Source organism: Archocentrus centrarchus, chromosome 23, assembly GCF_007364275.1.
Source record: "Archocentrus centrarchus isolate MPI-CPG fArcCen1 chromosome 23, fArcCen1, whole genome shotgun sequence".
Classification (NCBI taxonomy): Eukaryota; Metazoa; Chordata; class Actinopteri; order Cichliformes; family Cichlidae; genus Archocentrus; species Archocentrus centrarchus.
This window is the reverse complement of record NC_044368.1, coordinates 1,137,492-1,159,270: the sequence shown is the minus strand read 5'-3', so window position 1 is coordinate 1,159,270 and position 21,779 is coordinate 1,137,492. Positions and strand designations below refer to the sequence as shown.

General features: G+C 45.2%; 5 protein-coding genes across 6 annotated transcripts in view; 3 read left to right on the top strand and 2 right to left on the bottom strand.

Annotated features, from left to right (window-relative positions):
• Nucleotides 1-21,779, top strand: part of LOC115773688 (potassium voltage-gated channel subfamily A member 1) — a 148,944-nt gene that overhangs the window by 26,820 nt on the left and 100,345 nt on the right. Inside the window, exon 2 of one of the 2 annotated variants that reach the window (XM_030720560.1) lies at nucleotides 7,323-7,985. The exons of the other annotated variant lie outside the window; for it this stretch is intronic. The gene's annotated coding sequence lies outside the window, so the exon portion shown is untranslated. Of the gene's footprint in view, nucleotides 1-7,322; nucleotides 7,986-21,779 lie in introns of those variants that run through there. 2 annotated transcript variants of the gene reach the window in all.
• Nucleotides 14,010-14,911, top strand: LOC115773696 (histone H4). Its single transcript, XM_030720569.1, has one exon. The coding sequence runs from the start codon at nucleotides 14,011-14,013 to the stop codon at nucleotides 14,320-14,322; it is 312 nt and encodes a 103-aa protein (XP_030576429.1). The 5' UTR covers nucleotide 14,010; the 3' UTR covers nucleotides 14,323-14,911.
• Nucleotides 14,947-15,494, bottom strand: LOC115773692 (histone H3). Its single transcript, XM_030720564.1, has one exon. It carries the CDS (start codon nucleotides 15,480-15,482, stop codon nucleotides 15,072-15,074), a length of 411 nt encoding a protein of 136 aa, XP_030576424.1. The 5' UTR covers nucleotides 15,483-15,494; the 3' UTR covers nucleotides 14,947-15,071.
• Nucleotides 16,188-17,105, bottom strand: LOC115773691 (histone H1.10-like). Its single transcript, XM_030720563.1, has one exon. The coding sequence runs from the start codon at nucleotides 17,093-17,095 to the stop codon at nucleotides 16,454-16,456; it is 642 nt and encodes a 213-aa protein (XP_030576423.1). The 5' UTR covers nucleotides 17,096-17,105; the 3' UTR covers nucleotides 16,188-16,453.
• LOC115773694 (histone H1-like) lies at nucleotides 19,771-20,401 on the top strand. Its single transcript, XM_030720567.1, has one exon. The coding sequence runs from the start codon at nucleotides 19,813-19,815 to the stop codon at nucleotides 20,212-20,214; it is 402 nt and encodes a 133-aa protein (XP_030576427.1). The 5' UTR covers nucleotides 19,771-19,812; the 3' UTR covers nucleotides 20,215-20,401.

Here is a 21,779-nt window from a genome sequence, read left to right as displayed (position 1 = left end):
GAACAGCAGAAACTACCTTTGTCTGCTCTCCTGATGCTGATTTAATCTTTGAAACCAATGCGGGTATTTTTGTAGAGATACTCTGACAGCTGCGGGCCTTTTCTCGGCTGCCCGTCACTGTCAGATTTCCCATGATTCCAAGCAGCAAGCAGCCAGACCATCTCTGGGTGTGAAAACACATTTGGATACAGTCAATTTATGCATCGAGCTGAGCGTGTGTGTGTGTGTGTGTGCAGATCCTTTTAAAGCTTTTCTTTGTGTGATGGGTGCAGAAACACGTCGGCGAGGCTCAGTCCTGCGGTCCCGACGCGTCCCGCTGGGATTTGCAGAGTCTGTCATTAAGTCGGTGATCTGGCTCCTCACAGCTGGAGGTCAGCAGAGGTCTGTGGTGGAAACCAGGTCGGGCTGCCTCACCTGCTCCGTTTGGGGCCGCAGTGCGTTTGAACAGTCGGTACATCAGAGGAGATGTTACCAAAAAACTTCTCTGTACATTTATTTAATTTACTTTGTTACAGCAGTGAGAAAATGACAGATTTTTACTGTTAAACTGCAGCATTATTAAACATATTTATTTACCGCTTTATTGTTGAATTAGATTAAATCACTGCTTAATTATTCAAATTCTGCAAAAACACTTAAACATTATGAAAGAAACAAAGAGTTCAGATTTTTCTAAGTCTTTGTGCAGAAAGGGTTTCTCACCGTCTTATTTTAAAATAAAAATCAAACATAAGTATTCCATAAACAGGAGGCAGCATGTATGATTTTTGACCATAAATAAAATTCAGTAAATTATAAAGATACAGTTGTTTAAATAAAAATATAGTAAAGTATGAAAATATATTTTTATTTAATTAAAATAAAAGTGTTCTGCTCTTTTTTCATTTCAATTAAGGATTTTTTGAATTTTCACAGTTTCATGCAGAAAAAGCAGTTTGAAATGTTTTAAATGAAAATAAATTAATAAATGGGACAAACAACTAAATACTGGTTTCTAAACAAATTAAGATTCATATATAATCTGATATTAACTAAGATTAAAATTCTGCAAAAAAAGCTCAAAAAATTTACAAAAATTGTGAAAAAAATTTTGTTTTCCAAAAATTCAGTGTAAAAAATATTTTGCTAAATAAAAATAAAATAAAATAATACCATAAATATGAAGCAGTTTGTAATGCTTAAAATGAATGAATAACCAAATAAAATGAAATAAAGCATCACATATTACATATACAATACAAATACATTCATATAAAAACAGATTTCACAGTCCTGTTAATAACAGTTTTACAGTGACATTAATGGCATATATGTATTTTGTATTTAATAAAGCTCAGAGTGAATGTTTGTCACTGCTGGGCCTCCGTACTCCCGGCCTTCACATCCTTTTTATTTTCAGGCGTTTTTCGCTCTCGGCTCCGCTCGGTGACTTTCACTGAACGAGATGGAGGACGGGGTCGAGGTCGGCGACTCAGTGCAAACTCAGCTCTTTCATTGTGGGATGCAGTAACCATGGCAACCGGGGATAACTTAAAATTAGTGCAGGCAGAAGACGAGCCCCCCCCCCCCCCCCCCCCCCCCCCATACACACACACACACACCACCAGGTTAGCGTGATGTTTCACAACCCCAGCAGTGAATCATCAAATCCAACTGTTTCTCTCTGAGTAACGCCAGACATGCAGGACACACACACACACACACACACACACACACACACACACACTCAGTCTGCTTTGCATCGGCAGATGAAACAACACATCCCAGCTTAAAACAGTCCGGAGGGGACCGAAACTGCTGGAGCGTTAAGAGCGCGCGCCCAAATGTCATCGTTCTCATCTTAATGTAAAATTTCACGTGCAGAGTCGAACCTGTGAGACGGGGACAGAAAATTTAACCTTTGCAAACAAAGATCCTCAGAAACAACCAACTCAACAATTAATGCTCATTTTACAGGATTTTACAGCAAATGAATCAACAAAGTATGACAGCCTGGCTGCTCTCACACCAAAATCCAGCCATCCAAAAAACAAACCTCCCCCACAGCAGAGCGGCAGCGTCTGCAGAAATCCTGCAGCGCCCCCTGGTGGACAATTATGAGATCTACCAGAGCCCCAACAAACCCTACATCTCCACATTTTTAACATGTTTCACTGTTTTTAAAATGGTTTATTGGTTTATTGGTTTTCATATAACCCCTTTCTGGAACAGCTGCTTTGGGGTTATAACAAACATTTGTGAAAATTATTAACTGGTTGATGCCCAAAACTGAACAGAATATTTGTCCCATTAAGCTTATGAGCATAAACTGCTCAGTTCTTCTTCTTCCGGCTGCTCCCTTTAGGGGGCACCACAGCAGATCATCTGCCTCTTCCTCCGTCTTCCCCTATCCTCTGTCACACTAGCCCTCTGCATGTCCTCCTTCCCTGCTTCCATGAACCTCCTCTGTGCTCTCCTCCTGCCTGCAGCTCCAGTATCTCCTCCCTCCCTCCTCTGCAAACCATCTCAGCCTCTCTGCCTCTGAGCTGTCCCTCTGATGGACTCATTTCTAATCCCATCCATCCTGCTCACTCCCACTGAAGATCTGAGCAGCTTCAGCTCTGCCACCTGTCTTTGTGTTACTGTGCATAAATTAATCCTTTAATCACTATTAAATATAAGACACTGAATGCATAATAATGTGCCTCATCCATCCATCCAAATGTGCCTGTTTGTACGTATCAGGCAGAATTTTGGACACACTCGTCCAGTGGGTGCATAACTCATCTCAGGCTGCAGATTGCTCTAAACACGATGTCATAAAGAGGGTATGGCCCTTAAATGGTCATCCCAGGCACAGAAGTCCCCCCCCCCCCCCCCCCCCCCCCCCCCCCCCGCCTTCAGTTTGTTAGGGGCAGCCAATGAAAAGTAGTTGGTTTAAAGAGGGAGGAGCTAAAGCAGTTTGTTTCAGATGGAGGATGAACTGCAGCACTGCACACTGGCCCAGTATCACATAAAGAAGGATTATTTTGCACTGTGAATCATGCAAAGCTGTAAGTCCATAATATATATTTGAGGAGAGGTTAATAAGTACAGGTCTGTGCAGGTTCTCAGTCGTCCAGATCATGGTGGTCTCTGGAGCTTCAAAAAAGGGCCACTGCACTTCTTTTTGTTTCTTGAAAGGTGGAGAGACCCAGGTATTTAAATCCCCAGTGGGCGTGGTCCCCTGGAGGTGGTTGTGACCCTCTTTTGTGCCAAGGTGTGACAGGAGGCGTGGCTCATTACAGTTTCAGGTGAAACCAATTTGGGACTTCTCCCCACCTTATCAAGAACAAAGAACAAAGGTGTGAATAAGTATAATTAGTTTGTATTCTAGTCTGAAAATAAAAGAAGAAGGTTGTTGTTTCTTCTTAAAAGGAAAAATGTAACAACATTCTGATTTTTTATGTTTTATTAAAACATCAGTTATCTGACTGCAGTTCAGCTGTAATGCAGCTTCAGGTCCAGAGTGGCGCTTTTCCATGCTCGGTGCTGGAGTGTGTATGGAAGTGTGTGGTTTGCTTCCTTGTGAACTCTGTGCAGGTCCTGAAGGGGAGCACAGGCTTCCATTAATCAGACCAGACTCTCTGTCTGCACACCTGCAGACCTTTAGGTGGTTTGGAGTTCCTTCAGCTGGTCCTGGTTAGGTCGGCTCTGATTGGCTGCAGGTAAACAGTCTGTATGGAAAAGCACGAATGAGCAGTGGCCAAAGTGCTGATGTCCCGGCTCTCAGAGCTGAGGTCAGCAGACTGGACAACGTGCTCTCCAGTGACGTGCAGTCAGGGGAGGCAGGTGAGGCACGGCCTCACCTGTCATCGTGGAAATATAAAATTAAAAAATAAATTAAATGGTTATATTCATTCAGTGATTTGTATTTTAAAGTTCTTTTCCATTTAACTACACCATTTTTAGATTAGTTTTTTCAAAATCGCTGAATTTTTGCATTTGCCGGTCAAATACTAAGAGACGAACGGTGAGGCACCAGCCCGGCGAGCCGCACCACGGATTGCGCAATCCGTGGTGCGGCTCAGTATAGTCATTGCCAATGACTACTAACTGTGCTGGCATGCTATGCAGTGAGACCGGATTACTTTCCTTTTGCATGTGGCTATTAAAATGTTCTAACACTTTTACTATATGAACTAAATTTCTATATTTTAGCTGGTGTATATAATGCACAGTTTTTTTTTTGTTGTTTTTTTCATTAACAACTGTATGTGTGTGTAATGCATTCTTGTGTTGAGCGATCATGAAACTGCTGCGAAGAGACACTAGGTGAGGCACGCAGTTCTCGTGCCTCTTGGTAGGGGGCGCTGGTGATCCCAGGGACTCTACGACTCCTCGGCGGCAAGCTACCATAAACAGTTAGCAAGGCCAGTTAGTTTTTCCTGTTGCTTGGCCTTATGTTCAACATGGAAGATTACATAACTCAACTGAAAGAATTTTCTAAACTGGACTTTCAATCGAAGCAGAAGATAATAATTAAAGGAAGACCAACACCGGAGCTAAAAGGTTTGCTTCAGACTATGTTAATGTTAAACAAAACAACTGTTGCCAATCAAATGGTGAATAAGCTATATGTTTGTAAATCTGATGTGATGACGTCAGTGCCTCACCAGTCACGACCCTCACCGCACGTCACTGGTGCTCTCAGTCCCAAAGCATCAAACCTGTGAGGGTTTGTGTTCCTGTTCTGATTGTGTTACATTTCTTTCAGTGTTCCTAATGTTCTTATTCCAGAGTTTCTGTCTCAGTGTTAAAAACTCAGCAGTGAACAAAGAGACACAGAGTCGGTGCTGCTGCAGGAAGGTGTGGTCATCACTGCAGATGAGCCTGTAGGAGCTTTCAGATCAGAACTGTGGGAGGAGAACATGATTTAATGTTTGCAGCAAACTGCTGAACAGTAAGAAACTGTGATGATGTGTTTGGAAAGAGAGGTGGATATGTTACAGAACAAATGTGGAGTTGGCACTTTGGGTGGAGGTCTCAAAGCTGAGAGTGCAGTTTGCACTGAGTCCTCCTCCTGCCTGCTCAGAGCTGAGCTCCACCTGAGCTCTCAACCAATGAGAACCCGGAGCGATGGATGGATGGATGGATGGATGGATGGATGGATTATTTCACAGGCTGTTACTTTGTGATGGTGAGCTGATGGTTCGAGGAGTTTCAGGCTGATGAAACAGCTCTGTGAGTCTCTGTCATGTCTTTAATGACCTCCATCAACACTGAACACAGACTGGTGTTAGTGTGTCAGACTGAGTGCTACAGGACGTGATGCTGACTGCGTCCTCTTCATGGACACAGTCTCAGTCCCAGCAGTTTCTATCAGGACAGAGATTTCTACCTTATATCACAGACTCTCATCCAGCTACCTCAGGTGTGTCACACGTCCTAATTTGTCCTCCGTAGCACACCTGTCTCTTCCTGTTTGAGCTCATAGTTGTGCCTCCCTGTCTGTTGTCTCCTCCTGAGGTCCCTCCTCTGTGATCATCAGCTCCGTGTCTGCATGTCATTCCATTTCCACCTCGTGTGTGTGTGTGTGTGTGTGTTTTGCCTTCCTGATATCCTGATATAACTCATGTCCAGCTCCTGACTTTGGGGCGGCGGTGCCCCCGTAGCTGCGGCTGCAGGCTCAGCTCTCCGTCCTGCTGTGGATTTCTAAGAATGAAGCTGTTAACTCTATGACAGGATGCCGTTAATGTTACATAATGTGTGTCTGCAAAGGGCTGCAGTCTCAGAGGCTGTATGGTTGAAAGGTCGTCTGCTTTAGTAGCATTTACGCCGCGCTGACGTCTCAGCTCTGTGAGTCTGAGGTCAGCAGGATGAGATTAAACTCTCCTTTCAAATCTCAGTTTAGCCTTTTATTCAAACCCACCTTTGAGAGTGTGATCACAGCAGACTTCACATGTTTGGATGCAGGACTGACGTGTTTACGCAGCAGCTGGGTGGGGGTGGGGGTGTTGTCGGTCGCGGTAACACCTCGTGGACCTCTTGGAGAGCATTTGTTGAGGAAAAGTGTTGGAGGAAGGTTCTCCTGCCTGCTGGATTTGGCTGCTGCATATGCTGCGGTGGATTACACTGATCCAACTTAATGCCTGAAACCACGCAATCATAACTACAGGAGCTGCTGAGGGCACAGCCGTGGATGCTCCCCGCACCATCTGCTGCCGCTGCCGGGGGATTAACTTCGAGGAAGATGGTGTAAGGTGGGGGTGGAGGCACGTATAGACCCTGAGCTGTCAGCCACCCTGCAGAACCCCACTCACTCTCAGCATCCACCCAAACCCTCACACACTGGTTTATAGTCAATAACCCGACAAAGTGCCAATTCTCTCTCCTGGGTTCAACTTTCAAACACAGTTTGTGTGTCCTCTGTGTGTCCTCTAAGGACACGCCACAAAGCATAAACTAGTAGAGTTAATAAAGTTAACTCTCAGTAAAGTTCTGCTTCTGTGAGTTGATTATTTTCAGCTATCTTGAGCTTTGGCTCCACATGAAGGTTTCAGGTCCTTCTTCAGGATTTGCACATCCAGGATCTCCTTAAACCATCATCAGCATGAAGGTGGTCATCACCCAGCCTTCACTTATGTGTGTGTGAGTGAGAGCAGCAGAGCGTGGGCTCGTGAGAGAGGAGAAGCATTAAAAGCTCTGCATGAATGTGTGAGAGCTTTCAGAGCTTTGCTCAGTAACGCTGGAAAACAGCTGCTGTATTAATAAAGTTTATTTGAAACAGGAAGGAAAGCTGGAAACATGGAAACACGATCTGAGAGTAAATGAATTCAAACAGAGGCTCAGGTTGGTGCTTCAGGATTACATATTAATGTTTGATGCTGTTTGCAGCCAACAGGAAAAATCAGGGGTAAAGTTTCTGTGTCCTCCTGATGCTCCTCTGATGAAGACTTTAGAGCAGGGGTCCTCAAATCCAGGCCTCGTGGCCCGGTGTCCTGCAGCTTTTAGATGTGTCCCTGACCCAGCACGCCTGAATCAAATGGCTGAATTACCTCCTCAGTCTGCAGTCAAGTTCTCCAGAGTCCTGCTAATGACTTCTATATTTGACTCAGGTGTGTTGGAGCAGAGACACATCTAAAACCTGCAGGAGGCCTGGATTTGAGGATCCCTGCTTTAGACCCTCTGACTGTCTGAGCTCTGAGGGATCTTCCAGGAATGTTGACACTATTTTCCAGAAGTCTGATTGGTCATTGGCAGTAATTTAACATCTGCTGATCTCTGATCTGGAACACCTTTATTAACCTGCTCTTCTCCTCACACTGACTCCTTGTCCTGTCCTCTTGTTTGTGTCTCCACAGAGAGTTGAAGCCCTGCCCTCCGACCATCAGGAGAGTCGATCCGACCGCAGAAATCCCCTCCATCAGGAAACGCAAACAACGGAAAACCTGCTGCTGCACTTGAAAATCAGCATCATCCACCCTTTTTAGAACTCTGTGCCTTCAACCAAAACTCACCAGTGATACTTCTGAAGCTTTTCTTCTTCATCTTTTCTTTGGAGCAGGACTCAGAGGACATATCTGCCTGATGAAGGAGGGCCTGGGATCGTGCTGCTGTCGCTCTGCAGAAAAAATAACAATCGAACCCATCAGGACATGCAACGATCATTTTAACATCCCACGTCTTCTTTTTTATCTACAAATCGTGTCAGTGATACACTTCATATCTGAAGAAATCCCTTGCTGTGCAATATCATCGATATTTATGTGAAGTTGTCGTGTGGATGTAGACTTTGGGCGAACTTTTCGGTTTATTTTTGTAATGATGTTCTCCTGATTTCTATTTTTCTAAAACGGTGTAAGACAGATGAGAGGATACGAACAAAACACATTTTAATGGAGAGGCGGCGCTCGGCTGTTGGAAAAGAGGAAGTTTAGTTTTCCTTAAATGCTCCCCTTCCTGCTGTGACCAGGGCCAAAACCATAGCCTATCTCAGATAACAACGGACCAAACATTTCAAACACACCAGGGTCCCGAGCAGCAGGACGCATTCAGGGTCTCACAGTTTGGGCCGCCGGCGCCTCACGTCAGCTCATCTTAGCTGTTTCCTGCTCGTTCGGGAGCTTGGATCCGAAGTATTTAGTATTCTCTACCTTTGTGTGGCCTGTTCTTCTAGCTGTTATTTTGTACTTCCTCCTACATATCAGTCAAACAACTTTAAGTGGCATGATTACGTGTGCCTGTAGAGAGAAACATGAATGAGTGTGTTCTCCACAAATGAGACAGAAACTACTGTAAACTCTCAAATACGTCACAAAACGATGGCTGTGGAACAAAAACGAGAAACGGGGAAAAAAAACGTTGATTAGTTAATGTTAACCATTTTTAATGGCCGCTGATACACAACACAACCACCCACTCACTGTACTGTGACTGGGTGTAATTTTCAGTAATTTTCTTATGAGGTTTATGATCAATGAAAAAATCATATTAATAACAGATTTGACCTGACAGGTTGGTGGATCCTCGTGTGGTTCCTCTAGAGTCCAAGTAAACCTGTCTGAAGCTCTGACCCCGCCCTAAAAGCTCAGTAAAGTCTGTTCTCGTCCCTCAGACGCTTCATAAATGTGATGATTAACCTGAAACAGCTCTGGGTTTCAGGCCTGCGTCAGGTGTGAGGTGTCACTGAGAGGCAACAGCCACGTTTGACATGTGCAAAGTCTTCATGAGGAGGAAGTGATGGAGGCACTGCCCCGGATTACCAGCACAGTACTGCATGCTCATTGGCTACAAACTTGTTCTGTTTGCCTCCAGTTTTGACCAAGAGCATCAAAATGAACATCATGCTGCATTCAGTAGGATTTCAAACTAACGATGAAGACCGTGAACTCATCAGTGAGATGCTGAGCCGAGACTTCCTCACTGAGCCAGAAGCTGCATCTCTCTATAAAGCATCTGTTTATGGAGGTGATGAGGAACAGCCTGAGAGCTCTTAGACAGAGAGCACGTCTCAGTGTTTCCACTTAAAGCTCATTACAGAGAAATTCTGCTGTGATGGATCGAGGAAACTCGTCAGCCGGCTCCTAACGATGGTGACGTCTTTGTCAGTCAGAGGGTTGTAAACCTGAGGACGAGTCAGACCTCTGTGTCACATTCAGCTCCCTGGATAAACTCTCATTAGTCATTTTTGATGACTTGCACCATGCTGCAAAAACACAGTGAGAAGGCCCAAAGTTACGCCCGATCAGGGAGCTGCAAACCTGAGCAAACGTCTAAAAATCGAGATTATTTCCATTTGAAAAACGCATTCCTGGGTTTGAGTGTTGTGTTCATGCAGGCTAAATTAAAGCTGGAGTCAGATGCAGACTGTGGTGTAGTTCACAAAGATGATGAGGAGGAAAAAACAGGAGTTAAAGGGGAAACCTGCAGCCGTTCCCAACAAACTGCAGTTTAATGCTAATGTTTATTTAGTCTTTAAAGCTTTGCTCACTTTGACTCTCACACAGCCACACGTTAAAAACGAGGTAACGTTCCACGTTTTCACCGTCGTCCAGCGTGTTTGTCCTCAGCTGGTCCTCAGCTGGTCCTCAGGTGTGCAGCAGATGACTTCATGTTCCAGCCCGGACACAAAAACAGGCGTTCACATTCACGCCTTTCATAAAGCCCATCGCCCTGAAATTAGGCGGAGCAGGTGTTTCACTCCGTGCTGCCACACCAGGTTCCAGGTTTGAGTCCCATCTCTGAATGTGGCCCTGCCTGAAACTTGGACACTAAGTTTGACCAAATTTGGATTTATTTCTGATTTTCATGTTTGTGACGTTAAACTGAGACAAATAAGTTCTGAAGCTGAGGTAAACCAGCTGTTTCCACAGCTGGAACGAAGTGACGTCGCTCATTAATGACTCAGATGTGCACACCTGAGTACCTGCTGCACTGACGTCTAATTAATGGGAGGCTTTTACTGTGAAACAACCACGAGTTAACAGAGATGAGGAAGTGGGAGAAACGCGGTCGTGTTTGAGAGTTTACAGTACTTCCTGCTTTACTGTCTCAGCCCTGCTCTCTGCAGCTGTGAACCGTGAACCCTCCAAGCTGCTAACCTGTACTGTGCTCCTCACTGATGTCCAGCCTTACCTGAAGTCCTACAAACATCCTGCATTAGTCTCCTAATACCTCACTCTCACACACACACACACACACACACACACACACACACACACACACACACACACACACACACACACTCGGTTAGATCTGTGAGCGCGTCACCTGATCCAGTTTGTGCCTCTCAGGGACTCTTCGTTCTCCGACCTGTTTCACATGGTGTTTCTTTATAGCGGACAGGTGGGGGCGTTACCACAGGTGGTGCAGTATATGACCAAAAGTACGTGGACAGCAAACGTCACACAATCCAGCAGGTGTAAAGGTGTGCAGCCAAAGAGCTGGTACAGATACCTGTGCTGTGAACTCTGACTGCACTCGCTCCAGTTTTTTATTCTTTACGCTGACACGACCTCGCTGACATCATCAGCGCTCGTTACCTTCGGTGATAACTCATCTCCAGACATCGTTACCATAGCAACTGGACACCCTTGGAGACCTGCCTGTTGAGGGTCTGTCTGTGCACGAGAGGAACTCTGAGGTTCAGGTGTGATTGGTCCAGATCTAAGTGCATAGTGATTGGTCTATAAAATATGGACGTAGCCACTGTGACATCACTGATTGGTTCCTGAGCTCAGAGATCAGCTGAGCAGGAAGCTCATTTCCTCATAGATTTCTATACAATCACACTTAGGTGGAGTCGCCCCCTGCTGGTCATTAGAAACAGTGCAGGTTTAAGGATTCACCTTCCAGACCTGAAGCTGCGTCCACCTTTTACACTCTCTGCGACACTGACGCAGTATTTCTGATTATTTTAGCGACTAAAATGACAGATTGGTTCTTTGAGTTTCTCGTACCTTTACAGTGTCCTGTACCTGTGACAGATGTTCTCAAAGGTTCTCGTGTCATTAATCATGGTTTGTATGCAGGGTGTGAACCCAAAGTATCTCAGCTGTTAGCCATGGTGCACTGTACAGCATCACGATGCAGTGATTAAAAAATTACAATCAATTGAAAGCCATCTTCTTCCCACACCAGTGACTGCACAAACATGACGGGTTCATGGGTGAACATGTCACAGCTCACAGAGACGTGGGGCTGCTCCGCTTTAAACCAAACAAACTGAAACGTTTCCCAGCATCAGTGTCTGCAGCAGTCCGCTTGCACTGAAAGGCAGCTCTTTATCTGCACTCATGCTGAACCCCTCGGAGGCACAAACTGGTGCTCGCTGCTCCCACGTTTTTGGACGTTTTCCAGCACGTCTGAAAAAGTGACTGTTTGTTGGAAACCTGCAAAGTTTTTTAGTGCATGACTTTGACTGCATCAGCCCCACAGTCACACCCACCCGGGGGTGTTGTGTTGTACCGGCAGTAGTGGACTTAGTTTCCCGTGTGTGTGCGTGTGAAGCTGCAGAACCTTTACTGACACGTCTCCCAAAACAGCGCTGCCAAACTGGTCTGAATAAGCCAAAAGTTTCTGTGTGTAGAAGTGATTTAAGTGTTTCACATGTTAGACCTCATCCCATCAATGTTACATCGTGTTTTTAACTCAAGATTCCTGTTTGTTAAACTGTTGATAATATATGCAGAAGAGTTATGAAATAAACAGAAACTAACTGGAACCTGCTGCTCGCCTGCTTTTCACTGTTCCTCCACTTGGTGGTGCTGTTGATGAACTTCCTGCATTTGAAACAGACTCACCTGTAAGAGGCTACACACTCTGACAGTGAAATCTCTGCACAGCCTCTGAGATCCAGCAGGTGAAGGACAGGTGAGATCCAGCAGGTGAAGGACACGATGCTGCGTACACATATCATAATCAGCTGCTGTTGATGTGATGATGGTTTCCATCGGGAGGTTCAAACTCAGCTTATCAAAGGGTTAATGACAGTAATGAATTACAGCTGAGTGCCCCTCATCAGCCCCCAGTCACCTGCCTCCATCATCACCATCATCATCATCATCATCACACTGACCCACAGTGACCTGTTCAGGAGCCTGAATCCTTCATTTTAACCCAGCACAGCTCTCACACGACCTTTAACAAACGTGCACATGAACATTAAAAACTAACAAACTGCTTTTCCCCTTTTTTCTCCTGAATTTAGCAGCCCTGCAGGTGAACTCAGGTAATCTGTGACTGACAGCAGCTGTTTTAATCTTTTGTGTTGATGGGCTGTAATAAAGTTCAGGCCCTGCAGCTCTGGTATCAGCTGTCCCACGTGTTCTGAGATCAGCCAGGTTCAGATCAGACTCAGAGGTAAACAGAGACATTTCTGTTGAAACGAGTTTTAATTTCTTTTTAAGGACCATTTTCATTTAATAAACGTGAGGCTGATTGTTTTAATGTTCGAATCTCATTCAAAGATTAAAACACGTTCTTGAAGGAACGAAAGCTTTCCGGCCTCTCGGCTCATCATCACCCTCTCCTCTGCACCCTGATTGGATGTTTTGACCTTTCCGTCTCAGACGTGCTGTCTGTGATGAACAGTTTCCATCAGGGTCTGTCCAGGTGTGACAGGGCGAGAGGCGGGGCCACCTGGACAGGTGTGTAAGAACACATTAATGTTACTTTAACAGTTATCAGTCTCTGTCAGTCATTCTGAGCTCGTGTGTGCATGCTGGTGTGTGTGTGTGTGTTTGTGCACATACGCATAGTTGAGCACACATGAACACGTCACACACAAACACACTTAGAAAGGAAATGTGAAAACAGGATATGTGACTCATGCAAGAATAACATATAATAAAATAATTCTTTTTAATCAGAGATTGGGATATTCAGACCATTTATTTTAACACTCAGTCCATCAGCTCCTCCTTCAACTCCTCTATCAGCTCCACCATGAGCTCCTCTATCAGCTCCACCATGAGCTCCTCTATCAGGTTCTCTATGAGCTCCTCTATCAGGTTCTCCATCAGCTCCGCAGAGATCTGGACCGCCGTGAGGCTGCTGCTGCCCAGGGAGCCACGCACACCGTCACCAAGTACAGCAGCTCCAATCAAACACATGAAAATGATGATTGTACTAATGTGCTGGTCAGGCTGGTTTTCACAGGAATACATTTCAGGGGAGCGAAAGCTCAGTGAGAAATGATCAAAGTATTAATCCTTTCAGATCTGATGTTTGGGCTAAATTTACCAAACTTTATTGAATTTATTGAACTATCAACTATTTAAATCTGCTCATGTGTGACATCATTCAGTCTTTATTATTATTATTATAATACTGAATCAAATTCATCCAGTTTCACTGAATAACTTTTCTCTCAGTAAACAAATAAAAACATGCGTGATTTTACAATAATAAGTTGTGTGTTTTTGTGTTTGAGCAGGAATATTACAGGATTTATAGGTTTATTAATCGCAGACGACCTTAGATATAAGAACAGCTGTGACGCTGTGTGATACTGCAGGTGAGGAAGGGCAGCTGTGCAGGGTGAGGTCACTGAGGCGGTTAAACAGCTGCTTGGTTTGGGTGTCTGGCCCATTCAGTCCCTGTACCTCTGCAGCAAGAGCTTGGTCTGCGTAATAATATAACAATAATAATAATAATAATAATAATTCAATTCAATTTATATAGCGCCAAATCACAACAAACAGTCGCCTCAAGGCGCTTTGTATTGTGGGTAAAGACCCTACAATAATAATAATAATAATAATAATAATGTTTTTTATTATTATTGATTATATTGTTAATTATATTATATTATATATATTATTATATTATGATTATATTATTAATTACTGTAACAATTCCCAGCAGTTAATCCTCATCCACAATGAGAAACGATAATAAGGCGCAATGGCAAAACCTGTTTTCTATTACGTCCTCAAATCGAGCTCGGACTGGCTGGCTGGCTGGCTGGCTGGCTGTCTTCTAACACGTCCGCTGCACAGATTTAAATTCGCGCCACGCCGCCTCCTCTGCATCAGTCAGTCTGACAAAATGAGTGGACGCGGAAAAGGAGGTAAAGGGCTTGGGAAAGGAGGCGCCAAACGCCACCGTAAGGTTCTCCGCGATAACATCCAGGGCATCACCAAACCCGCCATCCGCCGTCTGGCTCGCCGTGGCGGTGTAAAGCGTATCTCCGGCCTGATCTACGAGGAGACCCGCGGTGTGTTGAAGGTGTTTCTGGAGAACGTGATCCGTGACGCCGTCACCTACACCGAGCACGCCAAGAGGAAGACCGTGACCGCCATGGACGTGGTGTACGCTCTGAAGAGGCAGGGCCGCACTCTGTACGGCTTCGGAGGCTAAATCTGCTCTGACCTCCCAACACAACGGCTCTTTTCAGAGCCACCCACCTTACTGAGAGCGATCCTTTGTTCATGCTGTAATCGTGTTACACAAAGACCTAAATAAACACAAAGAGCCGTTTAAGTAACACGATTCAAAACAGACAACACCTGGTCGAGGTTTCAAGTCGCCATGCAAGCTTCATGCCCCAAATCAAAATGGCGGTAGCATGGTTTAGTTTGCAGGAATCCAGCATGGCTCATGTTTTTAAACGAAATAACTTTCCGTCATTTTGCCGTCAGTGGCGCGGACTCTACCCATAAAGCACCGGCGTGCTGACGGTCTGAGGCCGGATGACCGGATACCTCCGATGATGTCAGGACCAGCCCAGCATGGGCTCTCCTGTAGAACCAGCAGCTGGCTGAAGGTGATGCTGTCAGGACCCTTCTGGCTTCGTGCCCCAAATCAAAATGGAGGATGCCATCAAGCGCCCGGCGCTGATACTCATGTTTCTATTGCTGTAAAATACCTTTGAAACACTTTATAGCGATTTCGGATCACAAAATACTTCAGTTACCCGCAGGTTTTAAAACACTAGAGGCTCATTTTATCACTCGTGCTGTTAACATGTTTCAAATAAAGGTGACTTTATAGATTTTGTATCAATCGTCGAGTGCTTGTGTAGATTATTATAACAGGACCGCAGCTCTTCAGACCCAGTTTGTGGCTCTTAAAAGAGCCGTTTGATTATACGCTGGTCTCAGGTCAGTTTAAGCCCTCTCTCCGCGGATGCGGCGGGCCAGCTGGATGTCTTTGGGCATGATGGTGACCCTCTTGGCGTGGATGGCGCACAGGTTGGTATCCTCGAACAGGCCGACCAGGTAAGCCTCGCTGGCCTCCTGCAGAGCCATGACGGCGGAGCTCTGGAAGCGCAGGTCGGTCTTGAAGTCCTGAGCGATCTCCCTGACCAGGCGCTGGAAGGGCAGCTTGCGGATGAGCAGCTCGGTGGATTTCTGATAGCGACGGATCTCCCTGAGGGCCACGGTGCCGGGCCTGTAGCGGTGAGGTTTCTTCACGCCGCCGGTGGCTGGTGCGCTCTTACGGGCAGCTTTGGTGGCCAGCTGCTTCCTGGGAGCTTTCCCTCCGGTGGATTTACGGGCGGTCTGCTTGGTTCTGGCCATTTTCAGCTTCCTTTTTTCAGGAAATCAGGTATGAGTTCAAACGCAGCGGTCACCTCTCTTATAAACCCAGAGGCGGCGCGCGGAGAGCGCTGATTGGCCCAACATGTACACGTGATCGACGGTTCCTCTGCTGAAGCGGGAAAATCAAAAGTCGCGATAAGGAAGTGACGCGTCAGATTCAAAGCTCATTGGACGCTTATCGGGGCTGAACACACAGCTGTAATCAAATCACACCCAATCACTGACCGCCTACACAGACCCGGAGAATATGAAATCAAGTGAAAAATCGGGATCAAATCTTTAGGATTTTACAGCTCAATTCTATTTATTTCTATTTCACTGAGCTTTTCTTTTATTATTGAAGTTGTTTTCAGGCTTTCACGTTCTGCCTGCTGACAGAATTTTCCCAACTAAAAATAAGAATAAAAATGTGAGCAGCAAAAGCACACTAACTACCACACAGATGTGAGGTCAGTCTGAGTCTGCGCAGCTACTACATTCATACTGAATCTAAATATTTCTGGCTTTGCTCAGAGTTTCTCACTGCTCCTTTTATTACCAGCTTCAAATAAACTCCTTTTAATAATTCAGTTAATTCAAAATATGCTACAAGAAAACTGGAAATAAATTCTGATAAACTGAACCGAGTGATGAATGAACCGGTCACGTGATGTTATCGTGCACTGACAGGAACAGAGTCACTGCTGATGTAAAAATAGTTTTATTCATCAACACAAACATGTTAAGATGGTCACAGCAGAGAGCATATTTACAAGCCTTTAAAATAAAACGTGGATATTTACAGTCCGGGGTGTGGGGGTGGCGGGGTAGCAGTGTGCACCCCCCGTACAGTCTGTGATAAAGCCGACACGGAGCATGGGGAGGCCGGTGATCAGCAGGAAGATCTCCCCTCAGAGGAACAGATGGTGGCTCTGAAAAGAGCCTTTGGTTGCGGTGAAGCAGAGGTGGACTTACTTCTTCTTGGGGGCAGCCTTCTTGGCCTTTGCGGCTTTGGGCTTAGCAGCCTTCTTTGCAGGCTTTTTGGGTGTTGCTGCCTTCTTGGGTGCAGCAGCCTTCTTCACCTTGGGGCTCTTTGCCTTCTTGGCCACAACTTTCTTTGCTGCTGCCGCTGCGGGCTTCTTGGCCTTCTTCGGGGTGGTTTTAGCTGCTTTGGGCTTCTTGGCGGTGGCTGGCTTCTTCGCTGCCGGTGCTTTCTTTGCCGCCGGCTTCTTGGCTTTCGCCGCGGGCTTCTTGACTGCCTTTTTGGGCTTCTCAGCAGGCTTGGCGGCCTTGAAGGATCCGGACGCCCCGGTTCCGGTGGTGTGGACCAGCGCGCCTTTCTGGACCAGACTCTTCAGGGCACGCCTGACGTGAGCGGAGTTGTGCTCCACGTCGTAGCCGCGAGCGACGAGGTCCTTCTTGATGGCGGCCAGAGAAAGCCCTTTCCGCTCCTTGGACTCCTTCACGGCTTTCACGATGAGCTCGCTGGCGGACGGGCCGGACTTCTTGGTGGCCTTGGCCGATGCCGCCGCCTTCTTCTTCTTAGCGGGGGCTTTGGCCGGGGCGGCCTCGGCGGCGGGGGCTGGTGCTGCTGCGGGAGCGACTTCTGCCATGGCTGTCAGTAAGACGATGAGATGTCCCGATACAGACGGGAACTTAAACACACCATGAGAACCGTGGAGACTGAAGCCAGCCTGCTGCTCGCAGCAGCAGCGGGAACAGGCTGCCGCTTGTGTTTTCTCTTCACCAAAAACTGCATTAAAACAACCCCTGAAGGTAAAACTGGAGACAGATTTAAAATCGAGCCGATAGAGGAGAACTTTCTCTTCACGGGGAGGCTTTATAAACTTTATTAGTTGTCTGCATTTTGTTTGGGAAGCCTTTAAACCTCTCCTATCCGCCGCGGCGTGAGGCACCGCTTCGTGTCTTTTCTCCGAGATTTTTCTTCTAAATGCTTTAAAACCTGAAATAAAGCCACATAAAGCAGTTAAACAGCGAGATAACATGTTTGTTCGTAGATCTCATGTAGAAACACTGATCTCCGTCTCATCAGTTTTCATTAAACTGAGGTTATTTTGGTGCCTGCAAACACACAGGAGGTGGCGGAGGAAACTGGCTCAGTTACTAACCCCATGTGCTGTGTGCCTTCAATTTACTGCTGATTTTCATTAATTAATGACACGTGAATCAGTTCTGACTGTGTGAAACGTGGAAAACTGATAAATCCAACACAAATCTAACACCAGTGCAGCTCTCAGACAGACCAAAGCCCCCCAGGCTCAACATCCCAGCTCACTGCATACCAGAGGAGCCCAAACTGTGATCCTCACCAACAGCACACCACAAGTTCATCACAGATAAACACCCAGAGCTGAAAATGTTCATGTAAACACGCACAGATTAAACAGTTATGTTAACCCAGTGGAAGCTTCTGGCAGAAAACTCACTTCCTAAGCACGAACCTGTCAGTGGCTCCAAGACTGCAGAAATGAAATGTTTCAGCATTTTTACTGACTGCAGTATTTTACAGGCTCAAACATCTAAAGGGTTTCTATGAATCCTAGATTTGCTTTGAATGATGGCTGCAAAATAGTGAGTTTGAATATTAAGACTTCTCTGGGTGTGAGCAGCTGGGTTTGAACCTGGTGGTGGTTCAGTGTTATAATTATATAAATAAAATTAAAGCAACACTTTTATTTTCACAGGTATTTTACTATTTTTGGTTGGATTTTTAACTGTTTAACACAGAACTGCATATTCATAATAATATAAATACATGAAAATGATATAATTTATTTATATTGAAGTTAATTTGAATTCATGAAATGGCCATTTTATCAGTTAAACAGATTGTTCTTAGGTTTGTAAAAATTAGTTTAAAAACTCAAATTTTCTGTTGGGGTAAAACTTCAGTTCATGGAGGGGCTTTGATTTGATTTGGGACTAAAATGTTTTAGTGCTTCAGGGTTGTTGGGGGTCGTGCGGTGTTTCAGGGTGGGGGTAGCGGGGCGCTTCAGTAATGTGACCTCGTGCAGTAAAGCTGTGGATCTTTTACCTTCTTTGGTCATTTTTTAACCAGCGAAATCAAACACAAGACACATTTCTACATCACAGCTAATCTAAACAATGGTTAGCATGCACTGGTACTCTGACTGACCCTGACAAACCTCAAACCATTTATTATTAGCTCAAATGTATAATTTTAATATTTCTTTATGCTGTCTATGAAAGTAAAGCCACAGGTGTTTGTAATGGACCTTTTATGATCCACTGGGGCCCAACACCACCACAAAACAAAAACTGATCATTAACCTTCATAAAGGTTGATTTATTGCAGACCGGTTCAATTATACTGCTGCAGATTTAATAAGGTGCAGTTTAATTGTGCTTCAAACATGTTTCTTATAGTATGGTGTGAAAGTAAAGTGTATACTCACAAGTATTGTACTAACATGGGAAGTACTGAGCATTTTTAGAGTGGGCGTGTCTCACTTCATACATTTCATAGTGAAAGAGCTGTAGCTCCTATATAAACACGGTTAATTGTTAATATATAATTATTAGTAGTAAAATATTGAAGTTAAGTTGAATAATTGGTTTGTTTCCACTGATATTTATCAAAGTCAGTGAACAAGGATGTTGTTTATTAAACTGATGTAGAGTTTAGTTTTAAACAGGCCGCTGAAACCATAGGTTTATGTGTTTTTTACATTTCACATATTAATATCTATAATCCAAGCCTGTCTTAATCATAAACTGATAAAGATAAAGTGATAAATTAGGTAAAACACTGTGGAGCTCAGCAGCCTCCTCCACCAGCTGCAGTGTGTTTGCAGACGCAGTTTAAGCCTCAGTTTAATGAAACATTATTAACAGAAATTCGGTGTTTTTGCAGGAGGTCTCTGCAGGAGGATGTTATCTCGCTGTTTAACCCGTTTGGGTCGGTTTGTTGTGCATTTTAAAGCATTTACAATAAGAAAAGTCAGGGGAAAGTCACGAAGCGGTGCCTCGCAGGGAGGTTTAAGGCCGTCCCGAGTAAAATGTAGAGAAGCAGCAAACGCTTAGAGAGCTGCTTTGTGAAGAGGAGGTTCTTCGCTATCGGCTCGGTCCAATTTCAGGCTCCAGGTTTCTGGCAGACGTGTTTTTGACGCAGTTTTTGGTGAAGAGAAAACACAAGTGTCTGCGTGCTCCCGCCGCGGGGGCGAGCAGCAGGCTGGGCTGAGTCTCCACGGTTCTCATGGTGTGTTTAAGTTCCTGTCTCTCCCGGAAAATCCCTCTTTGGCTGTGTACTCAAATTATTACTATAATTAAGAGGGTCGGACTGAGCGCGATGACAGGACCCGCCGCAGAAGCGCCCGGTGGCTCAGACACTCCGGCCAAAGCTCCGAAGAAGAGGAAGAAGAAGGGCGGCCCCGCCGTCAGCGAGCTGGTGTACAGAGCCGTGGCTGCCTCCCAGGACCGCAAAGGCCTTTCTTACTACGCCATAAAGAAGGCGCTGAGCTTCCAGGGCTACGACGTGGAGCAGTACGGCTTCCTCGTCAAACGCGCCATTAATATGTTGGTGAAGAAAGGGGCTCTGATCCAGACCAAGGGGTCCGGGGTTTCTGGGTCGTTTAAGGTACCCAAACCTGCTAAAAAGCCAAGTAGGCGTCGAAGGAACCCGCGCTGGGAGAAGTATCCGCGGCTGAGGAAGGCCGCTGAGGCCGGAGAAGATGCTGAAGAAGCCCGTTAAATTCAAAAGGGAGGAAGCCTCGAAGCTCATGTGTCCATGCATCTGAAGGCTCTTTTAAGAGCCACCCAAGCTTGCACCGAAGAGAGGTTTCCTCGTTATGTTATCTTGAAGCACCAGTGATCTGACGGTGAATAAAAATATGCACGGATCTCATCTTCATCATAGTTTCCCTCAGCTTGATGTGTGATGAGCACCTCTGTAGCAGCCCTGAGGAGCTGAGCACTGCCCTGCTGTCAGTTAACCAGTTATATTTATTAGCTAATAAATGTACACTTTAAACCGCAGTAACAAAGAGTTTCAGTGCAGGTGAGAGTGTGTTCATGACTTACTCCCGTAGGGCCGCTTTTAGAGGCTTTTATTTTGGAAAACTACCATGGGGAGGAAGTTCAAACCCTTCCAGGTGATCTGTGTCAGGTTAAATTCATGAGTGTAAGAGTCAAACTAAAGATCTCAGGTTGATGCAAGTAATTCAGACCTACAGAAATGATGATACAAGGTGACCAGTGAGGCTCCTCTGTGCCCATAAATGCAGCAGGTGCAGCATTTTCCTCAAATTCAGAAAACAAACATGACCTTGTTGTCTGTCCCAGGCTTTTCCTGCTTTTATCTCTGTTACTGATGACAGGATGTGAAGGCAGAGGGTGGTTATGATGGCAGTGATCACAGAGGGCTCAGTGGAGACTGAAGGGTCAGTATGTGGCTGATACCGTGATCTGTAAAGGTGTGGGAGAGCCTGCATCCTCCTGAGGCTGTGTATCTCCTCACTGTGGACTTCACCCACTAATGATCGTTTTGAACTGATTACCCACAAACATGAGCCACAGTTGTCCTGCCACTGCAGCTTAGTTTGCTTTAAATCCTGCAGTTAATTGTTAAAGTTATAAATGCTTCATAGACACATCAGGGGGCTGAGCTGGCTACAAATGAAGGCAGGTTATTTTAACACCCTGCAGACATACTGAGGCTCCATGGTGTCATAGTTGACTCATGATCCCCAGTTTGATCCCAGGACGTGACATGTATTAGGTAAAGATCTATCAAATCAATTTATGAAATGTAGTGTTTCTGTCCTTTGAAACAATCAGAGAACTTTTAATTTGAAAGGGATACAGGAAACATGAAGTGTGTATAAAGAATGTGGTGCCGGAAGAACAGGAAGAAGAGCAGCTGAGGTGAATAAAGGTCAGTGAAGAAGATGAAACAGAGTTCATGAGAATGAAGCCACGATGTTCCTCATTTTGGGAACTTTAACTTTTTGAACTGTCAGTGTCACTTGTTAACATGTGACAGGTAATGAGATTTGTTTGTGAAGGAAGACACCCGAAACACTTTGATCACAAAATGATAACATTTTGTGATCTTGGAAATCAATGAACGCTTTAAGGTCAGATTTACTGAGTGGGACAAAAATGCATCGCTGTGAGTGGAAAGTTCTTCAGGTGATGGACCGATGATCCACTAATTTATAAACCGCCTGTTCGGTGTGAGAAGGAAAATTACATTCTAATGAGAGGAGCATTAATTAGCAGATATAAAACCAACAGATATGTGAAACCCTCCAAACC

Bases quoted from the DNA above. Each gene is read 5' to 3' on its own strand.
- LOC115773696 (XM_030720569.1), top strand. From the start codon at position 14,011: ATGAGTGGACGCGGAAAAGGAGGTAAAGGGCTTGGGAAAGGAGGCGCC.
- LOC115773692 (XM_030720564.1), bottom strand. From the start codon at position 15,482: ATGGCCAGAACCAAGCAGACCGCCCGTAAATCCACCGGAGGGAAAGCT.
- LOC115773691 (XM_030720563.1), bottom strand. From the start codon at position 17,095: ATGGCAGAAGTCGCTCCCGCAGCAGCACCAGCCCCCGCCGCCGAGGCC.
- LOC115773694 (XM_030720567.1), top strand. From the start codon at position 19,813: ATGACAGGACCCGCCGCAGAAGCGCCCGGTGGCTCAGACACTCCGGCC.